This window comes from Apiospora marii, assembly GCF_038362585.1.
Source record: "Apiospora marii strain CBS 49790 chromosome Unknown utg000001l_segment0_segment0, whole genome shotgun sequence".
NCBI lineage: Eukaryota > Fungi > Ascomycota > Sordariomycetes > Amphisphaeriales > Apiosporaceae > Apiospora > Apiospora marii.
This window is the reverse complement of record NW_027117372.1, coordinates 1-26,986: the sequence shown is the minus strand read 5'-3', so window position 1 is coordinate 26,986 and position 26,986 is coordinate 1. Positions and strand designations below refer to the sequence as shown.

The following is a 26,986-nucleotide window of genomic DNA, read 5'->3' as shown; positions in this document are numbered from 1 at the left end:
TGAGGTGCGTTGTTCAGTTCGTAATCACTCAAGTAAATAATGGATACTGGGCATGGGAAGCAGTGGGGACCTTGTCACTGTCGAGCACCGTTAGAAAAGGGGTTGATCATATAGTTCACTCTCTTAGATAAACCGTTGGCTGCCAAAGCACAGCGGCAATACTAGCCCGGATTACAGGCGGTATCTTGCCCCCGCATGCTGGACATTGGCGTTATCGGGTTCACATCGTCTCGGACCTGTGCGGCACCATGTAAGAGGAGGGGGCACACGGAAATGGTACGATAAGCATGTCCGAGGGTCGTATGGAAAGAGGAGTCGCAACTATCTTCTGTTTCTGAAGAGTAGAGTCAGCGCCCTTGGTTTTGGAGATAAGCAGTCGAAACCGATGGTTACAGGGGTGTGGTTGCTGTTCGGGCATCTTATTGGCCGATCCGCCAAGATCTCTCCAGCAGGTAGCAGTGTGCCGGATCCGCGGGGAAGGTCGAATGGGCGTGCAACCAAAGCCCAGGAGAGCGACAGTCTAACTGAAAGCAGGGAGGGGTAAGCGCTGCAGCTCGCACTGTACCGTCTGCGACCAATGAACCAACGGACAGTCGACGACAGTCGATTGACTCGAAATCTGGACATGAACCATTGAGTAGATCTGCCGGCTTGGCAAGCCGGGCAGCACCGACGTTGACTTTGGCCCTATGGGGTTGCAGTGCATCACTTATATCAACCACATCAAGCTCTCGTGATTATCAGCGTTCCTCGGACCAAGATAGCAGACCAAGTCCCAAATCGTAAGCTATCTCAGTATTTGACCATGGCCGCTGACAAATCAGCAGTCGCGCCCGTTGCCAGAAAGAGTGTCAAGTTCGCCATTGGTAAGTTTGCCTTCAATCAGTGAAATGCCAATCTTTCCCCTTTGCAACGACGAGGCTAAGCAGTATAAGACCGTGGAGGCACCTTCACCGACGTATGGGCCTCCGCCCCCGGGAGAGACGACATCGTCATCAAGCTGTTGTCGGTCGACCCCTCCAACTACGACGATGCCCCGGCCGAGGGAATCCGGCGGGCTCTGGAGATGATCTCCGGGTCCGAGATCCCGCGACGTGCCCCCATCCCCAAAGAGCTGATCCACTCCATCCGCATGGGCACGACGGTGGCTACCAACGGTGAGTGAGCCCTAGGCCCCAAGTAAAACCATTCTTTGCCACTTACACTCCCTACATCAGCACTGCTGGAAAGAAAGGGCACGAGACACGCCTTCATCGTCAATCAGGGCTTTGGGGATCTGCTGGAGATCGGCTACCAGTCGCGGCCAAGACTGTTCGACCTGGGCATCGTCAAGCCGGAGCTGCTCTACGACGAAGTGGTCGAGATCTCCGAGCGACTGACCGTGGAAGAGTACGACGAGGACGTGACCAAAGACCGCCGACCGCCTCTCCAAGAAGTCCCCGGGATGCTGGTCCGGGGCTCTACCGGCGACATGCTCCGCATCCTCCGACCCCTCGACGAGGAGGAAGTACGGGCAAAGCTACAAGCCATCAAGGCCAAGGGAATCGAAGCCGTGGCCGTCTGCCTCGCCCACTCGTACCTCTACCCGAAGCACGAGAGGCGCGTGGCCGAGCTGGCCCGGGAGCTCCGGTTCGCCCACGTCTCCGTCTCGTCCGCCGTGGGCGCCAACATGATCAAGATGATTTCGCGGGGCTCCTCGGCCTCGGCCGACGCTTACCTGACGCCCGAGATCGCCCGCTACGTCTCCGGTTTCGCTCGGGGGTTCGAGGACGGGAACTTGGACGGCGTGACTTGCGAGTTCATGCAGAGCGACGGCGGATTGGTGAGCCACAAGACCTTTAGTGGCTTGAAAGGGATTCTCAGCGGGCCGGCTGGTGAGTGACATCCTCCATACCTCCCTCTTCTTCCATATCACTCTCGACTTACTCAGAGTGCATCAGGCGGCGTCGTAGGCCACGCCCGAACCTCGTACGACGGCCGGTCCCCCGTGGTGGGCTTCGATATGGGCGGCACCAGCACCGACGTGAGCCGCTTCGGCGGCGCCCTCGAGCACGTCTTCGAGACGGCGACGGCCGGCGTGGCGATCCAGTCCCCGCAGCTCGACATCAACACCGTGGCGGCGGGCGGCGGCTCCATGCTGTTCTGGCGCGACGGGCTCTTCAAAGTCGGGCCCGACAGCGCCGGCGCCCACCCGGGGCCCGCCTCGTACCGAAAGGGCGGGCCCTTGACCGTGACGGACGCCAACCTCTTCCTGGGGAGGCTGATCCCCGACTACTTCCCCGCCATCTTCGGGCCCCACGAAGACCAGCCCCTGGACTCGGACGTCGTGGCCCAGAAGTTCGAGCAGCTCGCCGACGAGATCAACCGCGACACTGCCGGCGGCCGTAATCCCATGACGCCGGCCGAGGTGGCGCACGGCTTCGTCGACGTGGCCAACGAGTCCATGTGCCGGCCAATCCGCGCCCTGACCGAGGCCCGCGGCTTCGAGACGGCCCAACACAACCTGGCCACGTTTGGCGGCGCGGGCGGGCAGCACGCCTGCGAGATCGCCCGCAAGCTCGGAATTCGCCGCATCGTGATCCACCGGTACTCGAGCATCCTGTCCGCGTACGGCATGGCCCTGGCCGAGATTGTGCAGGAGGCCCAGGAGCCGTCGTCGGAGGTCTTGTCGGAGGTGTCGCTGCCCAGGATCGAGGAACGTATCGCGTTCTTGAAACAGAAGGTTACAGAGGGTCTTAGGGGGCAGGGGATTCAGCAACAGGCCGACATGGCGCACGAGGCCTATCTCAATCTGCGATACCACGGGACCGACACCAACTTCATGGTTCTGGCTCCCGTCGACGGGGACTGGAGGTCGGCCTTTGAGAGGGAGCATCTCCGAGAGCTGTCGTTCGTGTTTCCCAAGGACCGGAAGGTCTTGGTGGACGATGTCCGAGTTCGCGGTGTGGGCAAAAGCGGCGAGGTTAGCCGGGATAACGAGAAGCTGGTGCTCGAGCTGGAGAGCAGCTTTGAAGAGTCAAAGACCCCGCCGCAAAGAACAGTAAGTCCGTGTCTGTGCCCCTTCTTGTTGTGTTCTTGCTAAACGGATGTCTGCAAGACCGATGTCTTCTTCCCCGACGGTGGGATGCAGCCGACCCAGGTCTACCTCCTCGACAGCCTGAATCCGGGTACTTTGGTCCACGGTCCGGCCATCATCATCGACAGCACCCAGACCATCGTCGTGGTACCGCAATCGCAGGCCCGTATCCTGACATCCCATGTCGTTATCGACCTCGTAGATGATGGCGCAGCTGAGAACCAGCAGCGGAACAATCCGCCCGAACAGCAGCAGGAGTTGGTGGCGGACCCCATCAAGCTGAGCATCTTCGGTCACCGGTTCATGAGCATCGCCGAGCAGATGGGCCGGACCCTCCAAAAGACCAGCCTGTCGCTCAACATCAAGGAGCGGCTGGACTTCTCCTGCGCCATCTTCAGCCCCGACGGTGAGCTAGTCGCCAACGCGCCCCACGTCCCGGTGCACCTGGGCAGCATGAGCTACGCCGTCAAGTACCAGCACAATCTGCACATGGGAGAACTCAAACCCGGTGATGTGCTCGTGTCGAATCATCCAGAGGCCGGAGGTACTCATTTGCCAGGTACGGGAAATGCTTCTACCCTGAGTAGTAAGCCATACTGACTTGCACGTTTCTAGACATCACCGTCATCACTCCAGTCTTCGACTCTGATGGCAAGACCATCTGCTTCTACACCGCATCCCGCGGCCATCACCTCGACATTGGCGGTTACCGCGGAAACTCCATGCCCCCGTACGTATGTCTATTTCACCTGCGAACCTATTGCTAAACCTCACCAGGGACTCGACCATGCTCTGGCAGGAAGGCGCCGCCATCAAATCCTTCTTCCTGGTCCGCGACCACCGCTTCGACGAGGACGGCATCGTCCAGATCCTCCTTGCGCCGGGCCAGCACCCCAACTGCAGCGGCTCCCGGCGGCTCGGCGACAACCTGTCGGACCTGAAGGCGCAGGTCGCCGCCAACGCCAAGGGCGCCGCCCTCATCGACGCCCTCATGGCCGAGTACGGCCAGCGCACGGTGCACTTCTACATGCGGCAGATACAGGCCAACGCCGAGGTCGCCGTCCGCAACTACCTGAAGGCCACCTACCGGCGCTTCGGCGGCCGGCCCCTGAGGGCGCGGGACTACCTCGACAACGGCAGCGTGATGCAGGTCGCCATCACCCTCGACGAGACCGGGTTCGGCACTTTCGACTTTACCGGCACGTCGTGCGAGATGCTGTCCAACATGAACGCGCCGCCCGCCATCACCTTCTCGGCGCTCATCTACACGCTGCGGCTGCTGATCGGGTCCGATATACCGCTCAACCAGGGCTGCCTCGCGCCGACCAAGGTGATCCTGCCCAAGAACTGCTTCTTGAATCCATCTGCCGGGCCCGCCGTGTAAGTAGCCTTTGTTGCACATTGTATTCGTAGTAGCACTAACATCTGACAGCTGCTGCGGCAATACGCTGACCTCCCAGCGTCTCGTGGACCTCCTGCTCAAAGCCTTCCGCGCCGCCGCCGGGTCTCAGGGCTGCATGAACTGCTTCGGCTTCTTTGGCAACTGTGCCGACGACGGCGACGCCGGGAAAGAGGGTTTCGGGTTCGGGTATGGCGAGACCATCTGCGGGGGCGAAGGCGCTGGTCCGACATGGCACGGCGCTTCTGTGAGCATTCACCTTTTCCTCATACATCTTTCCAAATATTCTATGCACTCGCTGAATCCGGAGGGTATTCACCGCCGCTCCTCCAAAAGCTAACCCCGAAACGCAGGCCGTCCAAGTTCACATGACCAACACCCGCACCACCGACCTCGAGATCCTCGAGAAGCGGTACCCGGTCCTCCTGCGCGAGTTTTCTATACGTCGGGGCAGCGGTGGGTCCGGTGAGTTCCGGGGCGGCGACGGCGTCGTGCGCGATTGGGAGTGTCGCGCCCCCCTCACCTTTGGTCTCATCACGGAGCGGCGCGTGCACCGGCCCTACGGCATGTTCGGCGGCGAGGGCGGGGCGTCGGGGGCGAACTACTGGGTAGAGAAGGACGGCGAAGAGGGGGAGCGCTGGATCAACATTGGCAGTCGCGGGCAGGTCGACATGCGGACGGGGGATCGCTGCGTTATCCACACGCCCGGCGGTGGGGGCTGGGGCCGGCCGGATGATTTCGCTGAGGACGAGATTGATCGGATCGTGAGGGAAGAGGTTGAATGTGGCGGCAGTGGCAGCAGCAACGGAATTGGGGCTGGGGCAAAGGATAAGGCTGAGGTGGCTTACCCTCGAGCCGTGTGAAGCTTTCATGCTTATGCTGCTGCACAGGAGGCTTCTTCATAGATTGACGCTATTTGGGCAAATATCTAGGTTAGTATGTAGTGGCAAGCCATCCGTGCCAGCCATGGAGTAGATTGGCAAGAACGAAAACAGTGACTTAAGTGAGTTAACTACCAAACTAATTTTCTAGATAAATGACTAATTCCTCGTCGTCTTGTCAAGGTCATTATCCCGCCACAAATCCTGAAATGCTGAATCGAAAGTTCCTATAAACCTGGCGAATCACTCATCACGCGTAACATAATCCTGCATCGCCTTATCAATCTTCCCCAATGCATCTCTTTCGCTTATATCGACGACATCGTGAAGCCACTCAAGTTTATCCAGGTACCTAGACCATAGCCACTCTGGGGTTTGACTTTCTTCTTCACAGATCCTGTACAACGTATGGAGGAAGATGGATTCATGTTGGTTTTGTTTCCTCTCAACGCACAAAGCGCATGTGTTAATAAGTACGGCTCGCATCCCCGGATCTGGGATTCGTCCGAGAAACAGTCCACGTGTCGTTATCCTCTTCACCGTTCTATAATCAATGCTGTCCACGGCTGATCTTGCGTATAGTCGTGCTAAAAGGAGGCGATGGGCCTCTAATATTCCGTATGTCGCTCTACGTTCGATGGCAGAATGTTCTGTGGCTGTCAAAGATGAGCCATACCGACTTTTCTCAGGACAGGGGAATATAAGGAATGCTTACTTTCAGCATTGATTTGAAGGCGTTTAGCAGTACTTTTGGCCACAGACTTGTAGCATCTACCTGTAACAAAATATTGTTAGCCATCAGTATGATCGCGTGAAGACTACTCGGCGAAAAGCGTACCAAATGCGTCTCTCATGTAGCCGAGCAAGCCTTCCCCAAATGGTGACCCATTTACAGACTTTAACATCAACAGGATGTCAGTCATCTTCTCCGCGGAGGGAGATGTTGGGTTGCACCATGAAATTCCCGCGGCAATAGCATCAATCAGGATAGCACCGGGATCCTCGCTTATTGAATCGGTAACTGGTCATGAGTCTTAGCTTGTGATCTATCGCTAAACAATCAAAGTGCTACACACAAGCGTCCTGCTGGAAGAACTCCGCGCCCATCTAGCATATCCTAGGATCCTCGACGTTCTGCTTGACATCTTTCAGCTGACCATTGGCAATGCCGAGCAATTTCTCAGCAAATTGCTCCGGTGGTTGTGATTCTGACGCCTCGGTTCTGAGGTACGCATCAAGATGGAAAATGACATGGTTCCGCCTTTCCCCGAACTTCACTGAAGAGGGGAAGAGCATTATGTGTTCTTGTGGTGTTGTCATGAGGTCAACGATATATCAATTGAATATGATGCTTCGAAGGACTTGCAGTATGAGCGCGATTCAGAATATGTTACGTTAGACCTCATATACCTGTGCTTTCTTTGTTCCTGCCAGCCCAACACTCCTCAAGCGAGGATGCTTGATTGCATGCAACTTGGTGTATGAGAGATCCGTGTTTCAGGAGGTTGGAAACGGCCTGGCGTGCCGGTGTTTGCTGTTGCTGGAATCCGAAATATGGAATGGAGTCGGCCGACAAACCAACAGTATTGCTACCGGTCGAAAGTCTGGAACATCAGCGAATGATGGAGATCGTTGTTAATTGTGTGTAATTGGCTAGGTGCTGCGTGGACAGGAAGTACGCATCGCCGCTTTGGGAAACATAACACCAAGCTGCACGTGTCAAGCAATCGCATATTGATGCGAAATTATCTGGTCTGCACCGCCAAAGAATGTTGTTGGGCGCTGCATATAAGGCTGTCGTGGTGTTCTGGCAACATTACTTAGGTATCTGCTATGTGCATAGAGAAAACATGGGCGCTCAAGTACGCCATCATTTGACCACCACCATTCGATATCACAGCAAGATAAGGGAAGGAAAAAGGTGGCAGAGAACTGATCTTTCTCGACCTAGCAGCACCACAAAGCCACTTCACGCCTTTCACATTGCAATACGAGAACTCGATGTGGCCAGAAATCATTGCCGGTCATGCCAGTCGTCAATTGTTTTGGTGTCATATTAGTACAGCTGCTCTATGATGTGACCCATATTCCCGTGACAAAGCCCGCGGTTTTTGCTCTAGTTGTCTTCGGTGTTCTCGTTCTTGGCCAGATCGTTCTCCTTCAGTAGCGTGGTGATCTCGTCCGCGCTCCACAGGCGGTGGTAGATCTTGCCGTCCTCTGTCTGGCCCACCGTCGCGAATTCAACTAGAGGGCATGTCAGTATGTCAATCTGGGCTGGGGTTGCAGGGGCACATACTCTTCTCGCTGCTCAGCTTCGTCGAGTCCATCGTCTTGCTGAGCACCTTGACCGCCATGGCGCACGCCTCCTTCAGGGTGCAGTCCTCCTTGTAGTCCTGCTTCAGCAAGCTCGAGGCGCTCGCGTTGTTGGCACCGGCGCTCGTCGCCTTCCAGCCGCCGTAGTTGCCCGAGGGGTTGCTGAGGTAGAGCTGGAACTGGCGCTGGGGGTCCCAGCCGGCGTAGATGAAGGAGACACCGAAGGGTCTGAGGCCACCGTGTTGTGTGTATCCCTGCTTCAGGTCGCAGAGGCGGCGCACGAGCTGCTCGCAGGGGATGTCTTCGTTGTAGGTGAGGAGGTAGCGTTGGGCGGCTTGGCGGGCGTAGTTGATGAGGATGTTGGCATCGGCCGTCATGCCAGCGACGGCGCAGATCATGTTGCTGCGTGCATCTGTTAGCCCATGTGGTAATGCATTGCATGGTGTCTCGGGCGCCACCTACTCGTTCAGAATGTACAGCTTCTCGGCGGATGTGTCCTGCTCCAGCAGCTTGGAAGTGACCTTGCGCTCGGCGGCCAAGACGATGCCATCCTTGGCGAGGATGCCGATGGCGGTACCGGCGTGGGAAATGGCCTCGAGGGCGTACTCGACCTGGTAGAGGCGGCCTTCGGGGGAGAAGATGGTTGTCTGGAGGGGCGAGGGTCAGCTTTCGTTGGGTGCGGGCGGCGGAGCTTCCACAGCGGCCAGATGCGGGAGGATGGGATTGGCAGAGGCAGGCAGGCAGGCAGCTTACTCGGGAATCGTAGCGGCGAGACATGATGGCGAGATGTGAGTAATGCAAATGGCCCGCAGCGGCTGGTTGGGTATTTGCAGTATGGGACCCGAAGAGACGGCGATGTTTCTTCGACGGTCGGGTTTGGCAGGTATCGTGGGTCGGAGGTTGTGATGATGGCGGGAAGGCTGAGGGACCGACGTAAGGTTAGTGGCAGGCAGAGAGCTGGCCAACGCAATTGATACCGCGCTAGGGAACGCTGGCTGGAGCTGTAGCAGTGATGCTAGGCAAGAGCCCACACGCGTACGGGTGGCAGCTGCGATTAGATAAGAGATTAGATAATGGGTGGTGCTTGTTGGAGGTACTGCCACAGGAGCTCGAGCTTGGAGCTTCCTTGTGGCGGAAGCTGTCCAGACTGAGTCAGACTGGTCGGGCCACTTCTCAACCGGGTGGAAGGTTCTGGTCCGTGCAGCGCCTGGGCCTGGAAGTCTCGACAAAGTATCGCGCCCTACTGCCTCAGCGGCGGCAGTACCTGGAGAAACAGAAAGCAGGGCCGGGAATGCACTTGATCGACCCAATCAACCCACCTCCGCTTCTTCTGGCCTGCCACTCCTCCGCACCCCTTCTAAGTTCTTACCCGAGCCCTCCCAATCTTCACCAGCCTACTCTGCTGCTCTCTCCACTGCCGCCCTCTCACCTCTCCATCCTCCATCCTCTTTCCCACACTGTCGCAGCATGTGAGGGGTCAGTCCGATCAATGCCTTCGAACCTATTACCACTACCTCTACGATTCCCACGCGACACCCGTCTGGCATGATTCGCAGCTGTTCCTCCGTTTCCGACCGACATCGACTTTGCGACTGCCATCTTCCCTCCCCCAAACCAAAACTCCACTTAACGAGGCACGCGATCTCGCGACCGTGATTTTTCCCGTTTCCGCATTCTGTTTCGCAACACCACCGGCTCACCTCCCCCACGCGCCGCAATCCACTCGAACTCCCTCACACCTGTTGACCTCGCTGTCGCCTAGTACACCGCGACACGGCTGACACACAGCTTGGGGAAGTTCCTTCTCTCCCGATCGTAGGTTGGAGGGAATTGGTCGCCGACCCGGGGATTGGTGACGCTGCCCACACATTTGGCACTTTTGCGACGGCGCAAGTCAAACCACTCTGCCTTGCCTGTGTCGCGTCTCTCTGCCTTTTTTCTTCAAAGCAATAGTTGAACCTTGCTGCGTAGAGTTCTTTCCATGATTGCCCGGACAGTGACCGCCCGCCCTACCATTGCACTCCCCCATCGGCCTGCAAGCCACCACTAGTAAATACATACATACGCCTGTCGCATACAAAGCGGTCCATCCTGCAAACATCGGGGGCAACGGACACCACCACAGCAAACCACACGCAGCTCGTATAAGAACACACAACGCAGCTTCACTCTGTAACAGACTCACATCCACAATGTCTGGTAAGCGCACCTCTCACAACCGTACTGGCGCAACCCGCGCGTCTCTGCCGGCGCGGCCGTCTTCTTCGTCGTCTTCCACCACGACCCGCAGAACCCGAAGCGGCGCAACCAGTGTTGTGGCCTCTGGCGAAGTCGCCATGCCCGCTCAACCACAGTCCGATCACAAACAGTATCACACACGCAGTCTAACACGTTCCTTACCCGCGACAGCAGAGCAGGAGCCCCGACGATCGGTGCGCGCCACCAAAGGCCAGCACACCAAAGCCTTCGAGGCGCTCGAGAACGGCCCCCAGCCGACGAAACGGAAGCAGGCGGCCAAGAAGGGCAAGAAGGTGGCGCAGAAGGAGGAAGAAGAAGAGGACGAGGAGGTGATCCGCTGCATCTGCGGCGCCATCTCCCAAGACAACGACGACCCCAACGAGCCATGGATCGCCTGCGAGAAGTGCGGCGCCTGGCAGCACAACGTCTGCATGGGCATGAGCATCTTCGACGACGATCTACCCAAGGAGTATTTCTGCGAACAATGCAAGCCTGAAGACCACCAGGAGCTTCTCGACGGTATGGGCCGCGGCGAAGAGCCCTGGGTCACGCGGCGGCAGAAGCACGAGGACGAGAACAAGAAGAAGAAGGGCGGCAAGAAGGGCAAGGCCAAGCGCGTCAGCGACTCCAAGGACCGCAACACGTCGCCCGCCGCCTCGGCCTCGGCATCGGCTTCTGCGTCCAAGGCCAAGCCGTCCCCGACGCCCGAAGTGAAGAAGGAAGAGGAGCCCGCCGCCAAGGGGGGCAAGCGGAAACAGAAAGAGCGCGACCATTCGCAAGGGCCCCAGAGCAAGCTGCGCAAGGTCTCGGAGTCGCAAGCGGTCGCCCCTATACCTAAGTACACGGCGCCAGAAGACCTGGCCACCAGCGTCGACAAGCTGGAGCCGGCGGCCCGGAAGAAGGTCGCCCAGGGCCTGCAGAAGTCTCTCGAGGCGGCCCTCGACACGGCCGTCAAGGAGCACCTCTTCAGCATGCCAAAGGACAGCAACAAGAAGAGCCTGGCCGAGCGCCACGCCCTCGAGATCGAGCGCGCCCTGCACGACACCCACAGCCAACAAGCCGCCACCACCCAGGCGCGCACCCTGATCTTCAATCTCAAGAGGAACGTGCCGCTAGCCGTTCGCGTCTTCAACCGCACCCTCACGCCGCCGACCCTCGCCTCCATGTCCACCAACGAGCTGGCCACCGAAGAGCTGCAGCGCGAGACGGCCGAGATGAAGGCCAAGGCCGACAAGCAGTCCACCCTCGTGGCCGAAGAAGCCCCGCGGGTGCGTCGCACTCACAAGGGCGAGGAGATTGTCGAGAACGAGAGCTTTGCCGCCACGACCGAAGAGGTGCCCTCGGTTCTGCGCAGACAGAGCGTTAAGGACGCCTCTGCTGGCGAGTCGAGCAAGTCGCCGGGCCAAGGCGCATCTTCTTCTTCCGCACCCGGCGCCGAGCGACCTGCCAAACCACTCCGAGTTGATACACAGCGGTCGCCCAAGCAACCCGGCATCGACCTCGACAAGGTCTTCAACAGCGTCCGATCTCCATCTGCCTCGGCGCACCAGCGTCGCCCTTCGGCGCCCGTCCCGCCCACCGGCCCCGGCGTGGACCCCGACGTCGACCGCATGCTGGACGACGGTACCGACTCGCCCCCCTATTCCCCCACGGAAAACCTGGACCCCGACGTGGTGTGGCACGGCGACCTCAAAATGGGCAACACGGCCGAGTTCCGGGCGGTGGCCAAGTACGCGGGCGGCGCCGACCTGAGCAAGCAGAGCGGCATCGCGTGGAACGACCTCATCCCCGTCGTCCTCAACGTGGCCGGCCGCATCCCCGAGGACAAGGCGGTGCCGTACCTGTGCGGTCTGCGGTATAACAACCAGATCGACCTCGTCATCACCAGCCTCTCGGTCGCCGACGCCAACGACGCCGCCGCCCGGGCCAACTTCCAGACCGTCGTCAACTACTTCATGTCCAAGAAGCGCTACGGCGTCGTCGGCGATAGGAAACTCGGCAACGTCCGCGACACCTACCTCGTGCCCATCCCCGAGGGCGACGGCCCCCTGCCCGAGCCGCTCCAGAACATCGAAGGCCACCTGATCCCCCAGAACCGGACCGAGCCTCTCCTGCTGCTGATCTTTGTGTACCGCGACGAGAAGCTCCAGCCGTTCGTCAGCAGCGAGGCCCCGGCGCCCGTGCCTCAAGGCACCCCTACTCCCATGCCTGACCACCGCCGTCAGTCGTCCACTGCCGGACCTACCTGGTCGCCCGCCACGCCGCAGGCTCCTCCCAGTGCGACATTCCCGACGCACCAGAGCCACACCCCCATCCCCCCTCCGGTCATTCCTGGCCAGGTTGCACCAGCTGCCGCCCAGGCTCCAAGTCCTGCGCCCCCGCCTCACCAGGCCCCGGCCCTATCCCAAGGTCAACCTCCTCATCAATACCAACCACAACCTCAACCTCAGCCCCAAGCGCCACCTCAACATCATCCTCTTCCCCAAGGTCAACAACCACCCCACCACCAACCTCAGGCGCAGCACCAAGCTCCACCTCCGCCTCAATACCAGGCGCAACCATCCCAGATGCAGCAGCCGCCCCAGTTCCAGTCACACCAACCGGCACCGCCTCTCCGACAGACACCGGGCCCCGTCGCTGCCCCCCCGTCCGCGGCTCCTCCGCAACCGTCACAAGACGCCGAGGCCATTAAGAGGGCGCAGGCCGAGGGCGAGGAAAAGGCCCGCCAGGTGCTGGGCCCCCTCTTCAACAGCCCCACCGTGACCTTCCTGCTCCCCCACGCCGCGCGCATGAAGGAGGGCGAGTGGAACGCGGTGAAGCGGTGCCTGGAGCGGGACCCCCGCGCGCGCGACGACCTGCCGCTGCTCAGCAAGCTGCTGACCGAGGAGGGCAACAACGCCCGCCAGAACGGCCAGACCTCGCAGGCCCCGCCCCACCAGCAGAACCCCCACAGCAGCGCCTCGCCGACGGGCGTGGTGCAGACCACCCTCGCGGCCGCGGCGGCCAACCTGCCTCCCAGTGCGCCCCCGTCCGCCCCGTCGGCGGCCGCTACCGTGCAGCCCAAGGCATAAGAAGGGGGGTCGTCGGAACTTGCATCCCGCGATTGACTCATCAATATCGCAGTTCTTGGGGTCTGCTGGACTTTGGCATCTCCCAATATTCTCTGGGAGAGAGCGGATTCCATGATCGATGGTGCCTGCTAGTCTTTCTTGGCTGCTACTCTTGGACGACGGTGCGACTGGCACCTCTTGGGATCAGAAGCTGCATCATCTTCTGCCGACGTGTTTTATCCAGGATGCTCGTTCGGTCGGACTGCGGGTGGAATTGGCCAAAGGACGATCCATCTGAGCACTCGCATCTCTGAATCTTTGCTACACAGTGGTACAAGCACCCCCCGAGGCCGACATCGCCATGAGATTGTTCTTGCATCCGCGGTCGTCGTATATCGACTACATGCCGCCACCGCATGCGGAAGTCAGACCAAGCAATTTCTCCCGTCCGAAGGAAGTGATGGTGGTGAGAGAAACGAGATTGACGAAGAGGAATATGAGGAAACTAGATGATAGCTGGATGCTGCTGTATGTGTATGGAACAAACTGTGTATATCATTCTGCCCACCAGTACATGGAAGTCAGTCTCAGCGATCCAGATTAATAATACGAGAGACGACATTGAGTAAATACTTTGCCTCCATGATTGGCCTTGCTTTTTGAGATACGATCTGCGTGACATGGATGTACTTCTTTCGTTGGTACTCGTTGGGCGATTATTCTATCCTACAAGCCAGATGCTATCCTCCCCTAGTTTTGTTACTGTCCCCCATGCGGCATTGGGGGTAAAGATGTAGTACGGTTTGGTAAGTAATCAAAGCTCCCACGTGGCCCAGCACTATGATGCTCATCGAACATGTTAGCAAGAAGAAATTCATAGTATCGTTGTCAACATCTGAGGGCACTTCCCTTGCTTGAATATCAAGATGGTGGGTGCAGGTCTTGTCATCACCATCGTAAGTGTCTGGCCCGAATGATGTGGCCTTGCACCTACCACTCGCCTGACTTTGCCAACGAATGCGTCGTCAGGTTGTCAATCTCATTCCCCCAGACATGGTTCGGCTTCGTGATAATGTGCGTGTCAATATCTTGAAAAAAGTTGCCGTGATGCAGGTCCAGCTACTTTCCGGCTCGGAAAGGGGGTTCTCTACACGTTCTGCATGGTACACAATTGGTTGGGAATCTACCAGGTTTTAGAGCAAGCTTAATTAAACAGCAAATACGACGCTGGCCGGCCTACCATGACCACTTCATCAACCGCCGAGATCTCGACGGAACAAGAGTTGAAGGTGATCGCCCTCACCGCCTTCTTGATTCCGAAGTGATACGAATCCGTGCTCAATCCTTTTCCAGTTGCTAGACCAGATGCAGCCGGTGGTTTGCGCTTCTCTTCATTTTCACTTCGGCTACGCGGTCCTGGGGAACCGGGTTTCTGGAGCGGCCCCGTCCGCAGGCCTAGGCATCTTGCGTGCAGCTGCGCTAGTCCGGACAGCGCAGGTCCGTATACTTTCGGGTCAAGCTGAATGGTACGGCAGTTCGAGTCACGTGATGGCCTGCAGCGGCGTTTCTCTGGTCTCCTGGGACTCCGATATCCGAACTACAAACGCGAAACCCTCAAAAGTTAAAACCAATCAAAGTCAGAACAGGCTGGGACCGCAGTTCTGTACCACCCCGAGATTTGGACGGAACCGCCCGGGAGCTCCAATTTCCCCACGAAAACTCACTCCAAGCAGCCCCGTCCCTGTTCCCCGCTAGCGCGCGACTGGCGCCTTGTCCTGGTCTTGGCACGGCGCCCAACTAGGTAGACTCGAAGCCGCGAAGTTCCTTCTGTTCGCGGAGCAAGCACAACGTCTTCCGCTCGCAGGATCTTGTCTGGGTCATGTAGGAATGCCATGCCTGACGAATCTCCCGCCAAGAACCGGAAAAGACTGGAGAATAGCACACAGTTCCTTAGATCGTGGAGGATACTCGATGTTAAGACAGGGGACCCCACCCCTTTTCGGCTGCCTGATCCGCATACTGCACAATTTGGATGCGTCGTGAGTTGATAGAAAATGCTTCGTTCTCTGGACATTGCACAGGGCCAGCCATGATATGTCGTCTTGACCACTCTACCAAGAACCTGTCTGTACCAACGGTTGGGTTGAGGAAGACATGTGCGTCGTGGGAATGGTGTCAATTGCCATTGTGTTCCGAGATCCCAGCAAGGTCCATCGCCATACATTAGCACCTTGGCAGAAAACTCTCGATCCCGAAATCCCAGGGCCACCTCAGTATTTCGACCGGGCAATCCGGGCTTCCCTGCCTCTCGTAGGTTTCCATAGATGGGTATATAACCCAGAAATAGTTGCCATGGGCAGAGGCACACCTCTCGGCTGAGCCATTTGCTGAGCTCCCCTATTGACAACATGTTCACAAGAAGTCTGGTGCTGGGCAGTCTCGCCGCCATCGCGCATGGAGCTGCTCTCATCACCCGTGGCGACATCGACCAGTGCCTTGCATCTTCTGGCGTCCCCCACGACGTCAAGGGCTCGGCGGACTGGGACGTCCACTCGGCCGCCTTCAACATCCGCATCCCCTACATCCCCGTTGCCATAGCCGTGCCCCAGAACACGGACCACATCAGGCAGGCCGTGCTGTGTGGGAAGAAGCTGGGCATAAAGGTATCCCCTCGTTCGGGTGGCCACAGCTATGCCAACTACGGGCTCGGCGGTGACGATGCCCATCTGGTGGTCGACTTGTCCAGCATGTACGACGTGACGTTTGACGAGGAGACGAACGTCGCCACGGTGCAGGCCGGTACCAGACTAGGGCATCTCGCGAGTGTTCTCTACGAAAAGCATGGCCGCGCTGTTGCCCATGGTACTTGTCCCGGGTGAGTCACTGTACCTCGCCCCACGACGGCAAGATCACTGACAGCACTACCAGCGTCGGCGTTTCCGGACACGTCGGCCACGGCGGTTTCGGCTTCAGCTCCCACACGCACGGCCTCGCCCTCGACTTCGTCGTCGGCGCCACCGTCGTCCTCGCCAGCGGGGACGTGGTCGAGGCCTCGGCGGACCAGAACCCGGACCTCTTCTGGGCGATCCGGGGCGCCGGGTCCAACTACGGCATCGTCGCCTCGTGGCGGCTCCGGACCATCGCCGCCCCCACTACTCTCACCTACTTTGGCGTCTCGCTGGGCTGGAACCGCGGCACCGCGGCGGCGGGCCTCGAGGCGCTCGAGCGGTACGCCCGGCACGACATGCCGCGCGAGCTCAACTTTCGCGTGTCCGACTATAACCGCGGCGCGCCCGGCATCGAGGGGCTGTACTACGGCACCGACGAGCAGATGCGCGCCGCCGTCGCCCCGTTGCTCGCCGAAGCCGCCCCGGACGCCAGGTTCTCGCTGGCGAAGACGGTCAGCTGGATCGAGGCCGTCACGCACTACGCTTTCAACGAGACCATCGACTGGACCTGGCCCAGTCCGGTAAGTACTTGACACAAAAGCCCTTTTTATCTGTCTTCGTTGAGGTGATAAGTATCTAATCATGACCCCGCAGCGCGAGAACTTCTACTCCAAGAGCCTGACCCTCAAAGGCCTCAACGGTACCTCGGCCCAGAACTTTGTCGACTACTGGTTCGACACGGCCAACCGCATCCCGGACCGGACCCGCAGCTGGTGGTTCCAGCTCGACGTGCACGGCGGGCGGACCTCGGCCATCAGCCAGGTGCTCAACGCCGACACGGCCTACGCGCACCGCGACAAGCTCTTCATCATCCAGTTCTACGACCGCGTCCCCGACGACGCCGCCTACCCTTCGGAGAACGGCTTCTCTTTATTGGACGACTGGGCCGACGCCGTCACGGCGCCCCTGCCGGCGTCCGACTGGGGCAAGTACATCAACTACGCCGACGCCAACCTGGCCCAGGACGTGGCGCAGGCGCTGTACTACGGCGAGAACCTCGCGCGGCTGCGGGGGCTCAAGGCCCGGTGCGACCCGGACGAGCTCTTTTGGTATCCCCAGTCCATCCGGCCGGCGTAGGGGGCCTCAGTGGTGTTGGAGGGTGCGGGATTCCGGGTCACGAAAAGGGTTGAAGCTGATTGTCGACTTGAACTTCAATCGGTGGCAGTACCTCCGGGGCACAGTCTGGACGTGTTGATAATATTGATACATAGACTACTCTATAATCCAAACTCCCAGCAAAAGACCTCCCATTTCTAATCAATCCCTCCCACTGCCCCCCCCCTCCCCCCCTCAAGGCGCCACGGCGTCCAGGATCCACGTCCCCTGACTCACCAGGTTCGGGTTTTCCGTGAAGCGCATGCGGAGGTTGTTGCGCAGCTGCTTTCGGAACCGCGCGTTCTCCGGCACCTGCCGGATGCGGCATACTTGACGGAGGTACTGGCGGGCCGCGACGCCGCTCCCCACTAGATGGGGCTGGAAGGTCGGCGCGGCCGAGCTCTCGCGCAGCGTCTGCAGCGTCGCCGCGGCCAGGTCGGCGAATTGCGAGCACATCCGGCCCGTCAGCACGTCGGCGCGGTCCGGGGGCCGCAGGGGCGCCGGCTCCTCGAGGTGGCCCATTAACCAGACGGCCAGGGCGATGCAGCTGATCTGGGAGAACTTGGGCCTCATGCCCTGGTTCGCCGCTTGGACTGGATACGAAGTTAGACAAGAAAGACATGGAAATATCCAAGGGGGGGGGGGGGCTTACCGCCGGCCAGAGACGTATAGTTCACGGCCACAATGGGCGGGGTAAACGTCAACCAGTTGGGGGCGGCGTTGGCCCAAAAAGTCTGGATGTCGGCGAATCTCGCCGCGTGGCCCTGGTGCCACGGGTCGTGCCACGACATCTGGTTGTTCTGCGAAAAAAAAAAAAAGTATCATGGATTAGCGAGAAAGATTCACCACCTCGGAGAGGCGTCACCCACCTCGCGGTCCCAGACGCTCAGCGAGTAGACCTGGGTGTCGTACCGGCCGCCGGCCGGCTTCTCGTGGCGGTGGAAGTAGCAGTACAGCCGGACCTTCTTGCCGTTCGGCCGCCAGCGCAGCGGGAAGGCGACGACGGAGGGGAAGGGGGCCTGGCGCTCGCGCGCCAGCTGCGCGCTCGGGTTGGACAGGTCTTGGGTGAAGATGGCGTATTCGGCTTGGGTCTGCATCCTGGTCCAGTCGAACCCGGGGCCCGGCGCCGACGGCACGTCGAGGCAGGACTGCGCGCCCCGCCAGTGGAAGAAGGCCCACTGGACCGAGGTCAGTGGTTACTAAGATGGATCAATGCCCCGCGGTAGTCGCACTTACCACCCGCTGTTCCCGCTCGCGGCAGCGCATGTTGTACGCGTTGAGGACGATTGAGATCCCGCTGTCCAGGAAGTAGTCGTCCTTGATCACTGGTCGTGTCAGTATTGACCGCAGAAAAGAAACGAAGCCAGAAAATTGACGTCACCTACAGGTGTGATTGGGCGGCAGTTGCAGCAGCGTGATGAGGAACTTTTCCAGGTACTTGCCCTTTGCCTGGTCGGGGCTGACCTTCCTCGTCGTCCCGGGTTGGTTTTCCAGCGCAGTAAACGGCCAAGGGGCGTGCTGCAGGATTGCGAGGGAAAACACGTCAGCCGGTCCAACTAGTATCATTCGTACACGAAGGCGGGACCTCCAACTCACCCAATAGGGAACGCTGCCCCCATGAGGACCTGTCCTTGGGTTGTAGGTCAGAACCGCAGGCGGCAAGCGCTGGGGATCGTTAGCATATCTGGTATTAAGGTATACGTTCCTTGGCCGTGGCGGTAGCCACGCAATATGCAAATTGGCAGCCATCTTGGATGTTGGAAACCGTTGCTTTACTATGCAGGGTATGCTTGAGAGCAGGATGGAAGTCTGGGATACTTGTAGGCCGGGTTCAACAATAGAGCCAATACTTCCGGAATCAGCTATCGCAAGCTTCGTTCCACAAAGGTCGTGGACGTGTGGCTAACAAAGCTCGACCAACTTAATTCTTTCACACCATTTAATTGACAAAGCACATCGACAAAGATGAAGCCCAGTCGCGTGGCCCCATTGCGACCATTACTCCGTGGCTACACTACTTTGCGCCACGTCTGCGCATCCTTCTGCATACCTTTCCCACGTCCACGTTCCAACCCAAGCCCTCTTGTCCGCTAAGCCCCCTCCTCCCGCATACTCTCCCCCCACGCCCGCCGGACCTCCCCCAGCAGCCCCTCGACCGTCAGCACGTCCACCGCCGCGCCCGCCAGCGCCCTGCCCACCCGCAGCGCCTTGCCGAACGCGTCCCGGGTGCCGCTCGCCCGCTCGAAATCGGGGCTGTGCGGCCCGTTGCCCTCGGGCCCCGGCACGATCGCGAAGCCGGGGCTCAGGCTCGGCATCGCGTAGCTGACGTCGCCCTGGTCGGTGCTGGCCCCGCTGCGGCCGAGCATCTCGTCGAGGTCCTGGTCCGCGGGGATGGCCGACTCCCACGGGGGAGAGCGATGACGCTGACGGCGATGAAGAGTCTGGCAAGAGCAAGGCATTGAAGTAGCGCGCGTACGCCGCCCCGAGCGGCCGGTTGGGCACGTGGTCCGCGTACGCCATGCCCATCGTGACCTCGACCCGCGCCCCCGTCGCCGTCGCCCCGGCCTCGAAGCAGCGGCGCACCTTCTCCAAGAGCTCCTCGCGCCGCGCCCGCGTGTCGGCCCGCACGACGAAGTTGCCCGCCGCGTAGGCGTGGATGATGTTGGGCCGGGCGCCGCCGTCGGTGATGTGGCCCTGCACCACGTCGCCCGGCATCGTCTGCTGGCGCAGGACCGAGAGGGCGTTGTAGGCGGTGATAAGAGCGTCGAGGGCGTTGACGCCTAGCCAGGGGCTCGCGGCCGCATGCGCCGCCCGGCCGAAGTACTCGACGCGCAGGGCGGTGTAGGCCGAGGTCCGGGTCAGGGCGTGGTTGTGCGTGATGCCGGGGTGCGAGATGAGGTTGAGGTCGACCTGGTGGTCCCTGTAGGCGCCGGCTTGGAGCAGCTTGATCTTACCGCCGCCGCCCTCTTCGGCGGGGGTGCCGAAAAGCACGACTTTGCCGGCGAGGCTGTGGGTTTTCATGACCTGGGCCGTGGCTACCGCCGCCGAGACGGAAGCGGTGGCGATGAGGTTGTGGCCGCACGCATGGCCGATGCCTTCCAGTGCATCTAGTGCCAGTTAGTGAAGCTCGGAGATGCACTCGGATTGACTCACCCATCTCGCAATTGAACGAGACCACCGGCCCTTTCTTTCCGCTGTCCCATACTGCCACCCAGGCCGTCTTCAGGCCATACGCGGAAGGCGTCACCTTCCAGCCATCGATGCTCTTCATGAACGACGTCAGAGTATCGTGTGCGATGAACTCTTTGTAGCCCAGCTCCGGGTTATCGTGGATTTTCTTGTTGACGCCCCAGAGCGTATCGGAGATGCGACCAATGGCATCATTGATCTCAGGCAGGTACCGCGGGGCAGAGTGCAGTGTGTGTGGCGCCACATCCTCGTGGGACACCAAGACTAAATCGTCCACGTCAACTCGCATTTTGAAACAGCAATTCTGAAAAGCGTCACAATTGGTGTCAAAGATTTCAGTCGGCTTGGTGAAATGGTCAAGTGGTATTATTCGTTGGGGACCAGCCTGTCCCGCGGCAGGGAGCCGGTGGTGTGGGGTAAAGACTTCATCCCGGCAATTGTCCCTTCTCCTCCCCGGCCCCCTGTCACCGCATCCTTATCTCCCGAGGGGCACATAATGGCAAGACTTTGGATGATTCGGGAACATGGATGCTACAGTAACGGTGATGTTTGGGCGACCAAGCTGCGAGAGGTGCATTATGCGCGGGCTGTGACATTTACCTGTTTGCATCAACATAAAGACTGCATCCTTGTTAGCTGCACAGCACCGCGACCGGACCAAAAGCCCATGAGTCGTTTCCAGCAGCTCAGATCGCGTTGTGCCTCGTTGTGACGGCGCACAGATCACACCTTATTCTGACTTCTTCCAAAGTGACCCCACTGCCCAACACCACTTGGATCCAACTGGTCATCACTACTTCCCGACCGCCCCCCAGCCCGTCCCATTCTACCACCAGCCTGGTGCGCCAACAACATCCAACACACCATTGACAAGATCACCACTGACGCTGAGCTGAAACGTTACGAGATCGATATTGGCATCAAATGAAGGAGACATTGTAGTCCTTCGCCTCCGCTATGGGTGCACAGTCAGGCAGTCAGGACCCCTTCGAGTCGAGATGGGACCCAATGGCAACGCGAAGACCCCGAACAACAACAAAACGGGAGCATTGACGTACATCTAGTTCGTCTTAATCCGGTATCCCTCTCGGGTGAAACTCCCAATACCACGCAGCCGCATCTCGAGAGACTTCGGTGCTGGATAGCATACGAGACTGCATCAAGACCAAGAACGTGTGTTGGGCCAAGCGCACATTCTCAGACTCCTGGGGATGCCACCATCCATAAGTCACTGGCTTCAGCCTTATCAAAGTACGAGTACTGGACCGACTGATATACATTAGTATCATCTCTACCTAGATTCGTTTCCATTCGCGGCTTTTTGACCTGCGTCCAGTCTTTACCTGCATCACACTGCGCAGCTGTCGTAGGCAATGCAATGCAGAGCTAGAAGCAGGGCCGATAGCTCCCAACCACTGTGCCCCGCCCCGCCCCCGCCCCCACCCCCGCAATCGAGCTCCAGCTCTCCAACACAGCTTTCCAGTTGCCTTTCAACTGTCTTCAGATTCCAAGTCTCTTAGTTTCGGGTCGCCTGCGCTTCGACTGCACCACATTCTTTTTGGCTTTTTCAGTTTGAACCATCGTCGTTCCCGGCATCCAGTCTCGAAGTCTCGCGTCCCAGCGCTCCCAACTCCCCCAGCTCTCCCGCCCCTCAGCACCCGACCAAGCAATGCTTCCCGACTGGCATGCCGGAAAAGTCGCCCTTATTCCTGTTGCCATTGCCAGCCACGGCTTCGACGATGCTGTCTCAAACATGCCGACGTCATATCCACTACCCAGAACGGCGACCACTTGACGCCCGGCAATCGGAACCCATACCATTCGCAATTGCTCCTGGATGTTTGCACCAAATGTCGGATCACGGTGCCCATTCTAAACCACCTTCCCAGTCCAGCGATTCGCCCTCTTTTGATTGGTCGCTTGCCTAGCTCCCTACTGTCGTCATCCCGTCTTGCGTGGCAATCCCGTCGCTGTTCCTGTCGCAGTGGGTGGAGCGCAGGGTTTTCCTGACGAGTGTCTCTGGGTACATCCTTGCTTCTCCAGCTGCTCATTGAGACCTGACTGCTGTGAAGTGCCGACGACAGCACGCCTGCAGTAGGTCTGGCAGTTTCGCACGCCTTCATGTTGGCCGTGCCAGCTGCCCTGTCGCCACAGTGCGATATCTTTCCTTTGGCTTTTGGCTATCGACTTGAGTTTCCAGTGTCTATCCTCATGCGACCGACCAACCACCCCCCTCGTTTCGACCGCCGACCCCATCCTACTCCATAGCGACTTTGTCCCCCGATACGATCGAGCCGAACCGAGACGGTCTGCCCCGAGGCATCCAATACACTGGTACACACATGGCAAGAGGAGGAATCTTGGGCACTACAATGTTTGACTCGGCTCGGCGCTGCGGAGTTGTGTTACTATTGCGGGGCTTGTCAATCTCTTGACGGTGTGCATGCAACAGCTGGCGGCCTGCATTTCCCTCGCGATCTAGTCGACCGTTCACTCCATTGCTCACTGCATTGACGTACGCCGGCCCCATCGTGTCTTGCCTTGCCAGTCCCTCGTCTTTGCAGCCCCATTCCCAGATCAAAGCGACCGCTCGTTGAACAACTTTCTTGGCGAGCAAGACTCAAGCTGTCACTAGCCTGAAGCTGCTCGTCTCCCCAATGCCCTCTTCAACCCGTGCTTCATTTTCCCTTTCCCTTTCCCAGCACCAATACCCAACGCCCAATGCCCAACAGCGCACTGCCCACCTCACTGCCTACCGCCATGCTGATTCCCGGCCTGGATTCCCTGCCTTGGTCCCAGCCTTGGTTTTCTCGGCCTTGGTTCCTTGGTTATCTGGCTGCGATGGCGCTTTGGCCCTAGAAGTCTTGGTTGGAACGCTTGAGCACTGCTGGCTTTACTCTGCCTTGCTGATTCCCTTTCGCTTTTTGCCCTTGGCAGTCCGTTCCCCCACTCAATTCCCACATTGCTATCCAGAATGCTAGCTCCTCATGCTTGTGCTTGAGTGTTGTATAGCAAGTCGTTCACGATCCCGATCGGCCATGGTCCCATCCTCTGCGAAACCAGTCAAACACATCGACACTGCTGAGCCAAATTACTTCACCCCGGTTGTATTCTCCCCCATTTGGCCGCTGGTCCCCTCGTTTCACGCCTTGCTCTCTGGTATCGCCTCCGTCTCCCCGATCCTCTCAATTTATACTTGCTCCAGCCCTCCCAGGGTGCGACTCCTAACTTCTTGCTCCCCGCTCCAGGCCTTGGTCATTGCTCATCGGTCCGGCCTCGTTCGTGCGAACACTTTTGTGTGCTGTCCCCGACGTCGCCTGCTTTGCTTTTCCTCTTCTGCTTCCACTCCGTCGAGCCTTTTGACCCCAAGTCAAGCGATTTCCATAGTCTCCTCCAAAAATTCAGTGCATCTGATTCAATTCGCATTGCGTTGCCTTGCCTTGTACGAGGACTTGCCATTGTTCCAGTCCTCCTGCCCTTGGACATGGAGTGCTCCGTTGTTTGCCTAGTGGTTCTCGTGACATATGTGTCAGTGCCTCGTTGCTCTTGAACAGACATCATTGGCGACCGAAGCCAATTGTAGGGAGGAGTAGCAATTGCAGCTGGCTTGGTACCTGGCCTCCTGTATCGTGAGATTCCAGCCGCTGCCTTGTCTGTTGTGTAGTGCCAGCCCTTGACGAACTTCAATGTAATCTATTTCAAGCTTCCACTTGCCTGCGAGTTTTCGATTGGTGTAGCTTGGCAATCCTATCCGCCATGGCGCCCTGTTTGCCGTGACTTGTAGTTTCGTACCTTTCTACAACATCATGCCACTGGACGACACTTCTCTCTTGCAAATTCTTTCACTTGTCACACCGGCTTCCCCTTGTTTTTTCTGTCCGAAGTGCGTCCCTTCAATTGGCACGCCGTCTCCAGCGGCTTCTGTGTTCCTCTCACTACATACTGCTTTGTTCGCCTTGTTGTTTCTTATTCTATCTCGGTTGTGTGACCGTTCCAGGTCCCGTCTTGTTCCCCTGTCTGCCCCCTGTCCTGGTTTTTGTTGTCTTCCTCTCCTAACTCTCGTCTTTCCCGATTTGAACGTGACGAGTCTTCCACTCTCTGCTCTATGCAACCATCGAACTGGAGGCTTTCTGAATTACACCCTCGTCATCCAACAGCATACTTCCCCAGCCGTGACCTGGTGTATGATCATCCGGTTGAGCTGCGCAGGTCTCGAGCACAAGTAACTCTCGACATCAGCAAGTGAGGTCACCTTCTTCCATGGGCAAGCCCGATATTGGACCCGGAACGCGGGATCCGGGTTCGGGCTCTTGCACTACTTGGGCCAATCTCGAGGAACCATCGACGTGGTCGCATCACCAACTACTTGACTGACATGAGCCTCTCCACCAACAACAACCCCATCAACGACGCGGGCGTAATCTGGTCTGCTCCCTCTCGTTGCAGCATGACACTGGCCCCATGGTGTACCGTCTTCGCAAGCTCCAACTCAAGGGACGCCGCATGCCGCCCTCGAATTGGGCTAGGTGGCTGAGCCTGCACTACGGAATCGTGATGCGGACTTGATGCCGGGCAAAGTGTTCCCCGCCCTCGTGGGCCATTTTGACGCGTAGACTGTGGAAGTAGCTCGCAACCGAGAACCGCATGATGCGGACGTCCGCCACCCGGGTCTCACACTGGCTTCCTTTGGCGGGCTGCAAGTCAGCCTCTTCGACGCCCAGACTCCCAGCCGCAGCTCAGAATTGCATCTTACCTACGGCAAGCACCCTGCCGAGATCGAGTCCTGGTCGCGTCGGCTGCTGTCGATGCTGGTATGGACGAAGCGAGGACTCGTGCTAAATGTCGGCACGTACTAGCGAGAGGGCCCGGCCAGGGATGCAGCTCATTGTCCTGTACTGGGACCTCTGCCCCCAAGTCTTCATGCCGCTGCTGTGAGTCCGGCTTCGGAGGCTTCTTCTCCCGAGTCTTGTACTGTGGATCTCCATGCCCTCGAGCCCCCTGCCCCTCATACTTCATGCCCTTGACTCTCTTTCCCTTGATGTTCTGGTCACCGTCCCGGGCGTATTCTTCACGGCAGCTCTACCCCGGGCATACCGACTCTCGACACCTCGACTCCTGAATGCTCTGTCCCTAGGCCTTTCTGGCCCCGAGGCTGCAGCCTGGTGTTCTTGGGCACTAGCAGTTTCTACCCCTGGCACCTCATGCTCTGACATTTCATCATTGGCCCTTTCTGCCACGGGTGACATCCTCCAATCTCCTGCCCCATGTCCCCCCTGACTAGGTAGAGCTGCCCCTGGATTCAATGTCTCCGGGGTCTCTACTCGAGCAATTCCTACCCCCGAAACGACACGGCTGCCGGAGCTTGTTCTCTTCCGTCACTACGTGACACCGCCGCCCGCGTCCCGGCTGTGGCACAGTCGTACTGAGTGGCCAACATTGCGAGAAGCCTGCAATGGCACTTAAAGCCAGGTAAACCGAATCTTGGCGCTCTCATCCCATCGCTTCTGGTAAGTGGCAGAATCACGACATGTAGTAGCTCGTCGCCGAGGGCGACCAGTCCCGTGAGAAGAGCTCAATCCTAGATAGCGTCACATGGAGAAGTGCGGAAAGACTAGAATCATGACACGCCACTTCGCGCCAAGATACGCCCATTACGATGTTCCAACCCAAGGCGCCAGCCTCGACACTGACGCCTCGTGTTGGTATAGGTGTGAGACTCGGAAGCGGATCTCGTACCACGGTAGACCGAACCAACTCGCATCGTGAATAGCACTACCTGCGGCGATACGCGTGCTACAGGATCTGCTGGCTTGCTCCATGCTCTGCACTTGTGACTTGGCTCGCTGTTCCTGGCTCCATGCCCATCAACTTGTCTGCTGTTGCGTGATGCCTACCCCAGACTGCATGTGAACAGCCCATCTAGGTGCCGTTTCGCCCTCACGGGGCCAATTTTCGGCCAGTTCTCGACTTGCATAGTCCCGCCCTTGTCAAGGCAACTGGGCTGCATCGCGGTTCTTTCGGTCGAGCTTCGAGCAGTACGACGCCACGCCCATGACATATGACATGTCAGGTCTCATGTGTGCGCAACCACCGGATCCCGGATGACCGGAACCGACTGGCACCATCATGGAAAGATACATCACTGGGCTCCAGTGTATGAGGGTGGTGCGACCTCAGCTTGTGACCCTGCCTGGATGTCCAGCCCATCGCCAACCGGGAGCCGCCGTCTGTAGATTAGAGATATGCCACGGTGGAAGTGCCACGAATACACGACCTTAGATGTGAGGTTCGACCAGAGTTTGCATTGCCAGCGGAGTGCTTGAGCTCGTGGGCGCGTTTGGGTTGGAACTTTACGGCGCAGTATCGCTTGCAAGGCGACGAGACCGCTGCAGACTTCTCGTGCTGCCACACTTATTATGGGCGCTACCACCGGGTGCGGGTTCCCATGTTGATAATAATGAGAGTCAATTTAAAGTCCGACCGGAGGCAGGGCCTTATGCAGACTGCGGTACTATGCTAGCTACTATAATATATTGGGTTCGAAACCTATACGGCGCCTCGGGGGCTCCTAACTCGCGCTCGCCGCGGTAGGCAACTACCGAGCTCGGACCACCCCGTCCTATCCTTTCTACCCCCGTCTACCGCCCTGAAATTTCCGCACAGGCTATCTATACGCCTCCGCGTTCTCTGTCCCTCGAGGGTTAGGGTTAGGGTTAGGGTTAGGGTTAGGGTTAGGGTTAGGGTCAGGGTTAGGGTTAGGGTTAGGGTTAGGGTTAGGGTTAGGGTTAGGGTCAGGG

The 26,986-nt window shown here is 58.7% G+C and overlaps 6 protein-coding genes across 6 annotated transcripts; 3 read left to right on the top strand and 3 right to left on the bottom strand.

Annotated features, from left to right (window-relative positions):
- Positions 1–805: 805 nt before the first annotated feature.
- Positions 806–5,338, top strand: PG985_000006 (uncharacterized protein; the record flags this gene model as incomplete). The annotated part of the gene is made up of 9 exons (XM_066819775.1): positions 806–866; positions 936–1,157; positions 1,218–1,874; positions 1,941–3,040; positions 3,098–3,635; positions 3,692–3,806; positions 3,854–4,456; positions 4,509–4,722; positions 4,829–5,338. 9 exons carry the CDS (start codon positions 806–808, stop codon positions 5,336–5,338), a joined length of 4,020 nt encoding a protein of 1,339 aa, XP_066690654.1.
- A 2,134-nt stretch (positions 5,339–7,472) lies between these two features.
- PG985_000005 (proteasome) lies at positions 7,473–8,446 on the bottom strand (the record flags this gene model as incomplete). The annotated part of the gene is made up of 4 exons (XM_066819774.1): positions 7,473–7,600; positions 7,653–8,071; positions 8,132–8,316; positions 8,423–8,446. The coding sequence occupies 4 exons, from the start codon at positions 8,444–8,446 to the stop codon at positions 7,473–7,475; spliced, it is 756 nt and encodes a 251-aa protein (XP_066690653.1).
- Positions 8,447–9,861: 1,415 nt separating this feature from the next.
- Positions 9,862–12,978, top strand: PG985_000004 (uncharacterized protein; the record flags this gene model as incomplete). Its single annotated transcript, XM_066819773.1, has 1 exon — positions 9,862–12,978. One exon carries the CDS (start codon positions 9,862–9,864, stop codon positions 12,976–12,978), a length of 3,117 nt encoding a protein of 1,038 aa, XP_066690652.1.
- Positions 12,979–15,365: 2,387 nt separating this feature from the next.
- PG985_000003 (FAD binding domain-containing protein) lies at positions 15,366–16,982 on the top strand (the record flags this gene model as incomplete). The annotated part of the gene is made up of 3 exons (XM_066819772.1): positions 15,366–15,832; positions 15,886–16,426; positions 16,500–16,982. The coding sequence occupies 3 exons, from the start codon at positions 15,366–15,368 to the stop codon at positions 16,980–16,982; spliced, it is 1,491 nt and encodes a 496-aa protein (XP_066690651.1).
- Positions 16,983–17,195: 213 nt separating this feature from the next.
- Positions 17,196–18,566, bottom strand: PG985_000002 (uncharacterized protein; the record flags this gene model as incomplete). Its single annotated transcript, XM_066819771.1, has 5 exons — positions 17,196–17,593; positions 17,653–17,800; positions 17,870–18,178; positions 18,237–18,325; positions 18,386–18,566. 5 exons carry the CDS (start codon positions 18,564–18,566, stop codon positions 17,196–17,198), a joined length of 1,125 nt encoding a protein of 374 aa, XP_066690650.1.
- Positions 18,567–19,090: 524 nt separating this feature from the next.
- On the bottom strand, positions 19,091–20,478 carry PG985_000001 (Peptidase M20 domain-containing protein 2; the record flags this gene model as incomplete). Its single annotated transcript, XM_066819770.1, has 3 exons — positions 19,091–19,423; positions 19,503–20,095; positions 20,154–20,478. The coding sequence occupies 3 exons, from the start codon at positions 20,476–20,478 to the stop codon at positions 19,091–19,093; spliced, it is 1,251 nt and encodes a 416-aa protein (XP_066690649.1).
- Between the last annotated feature and the right edge of the window lie 6,508 nt (positions 20,479–26,986).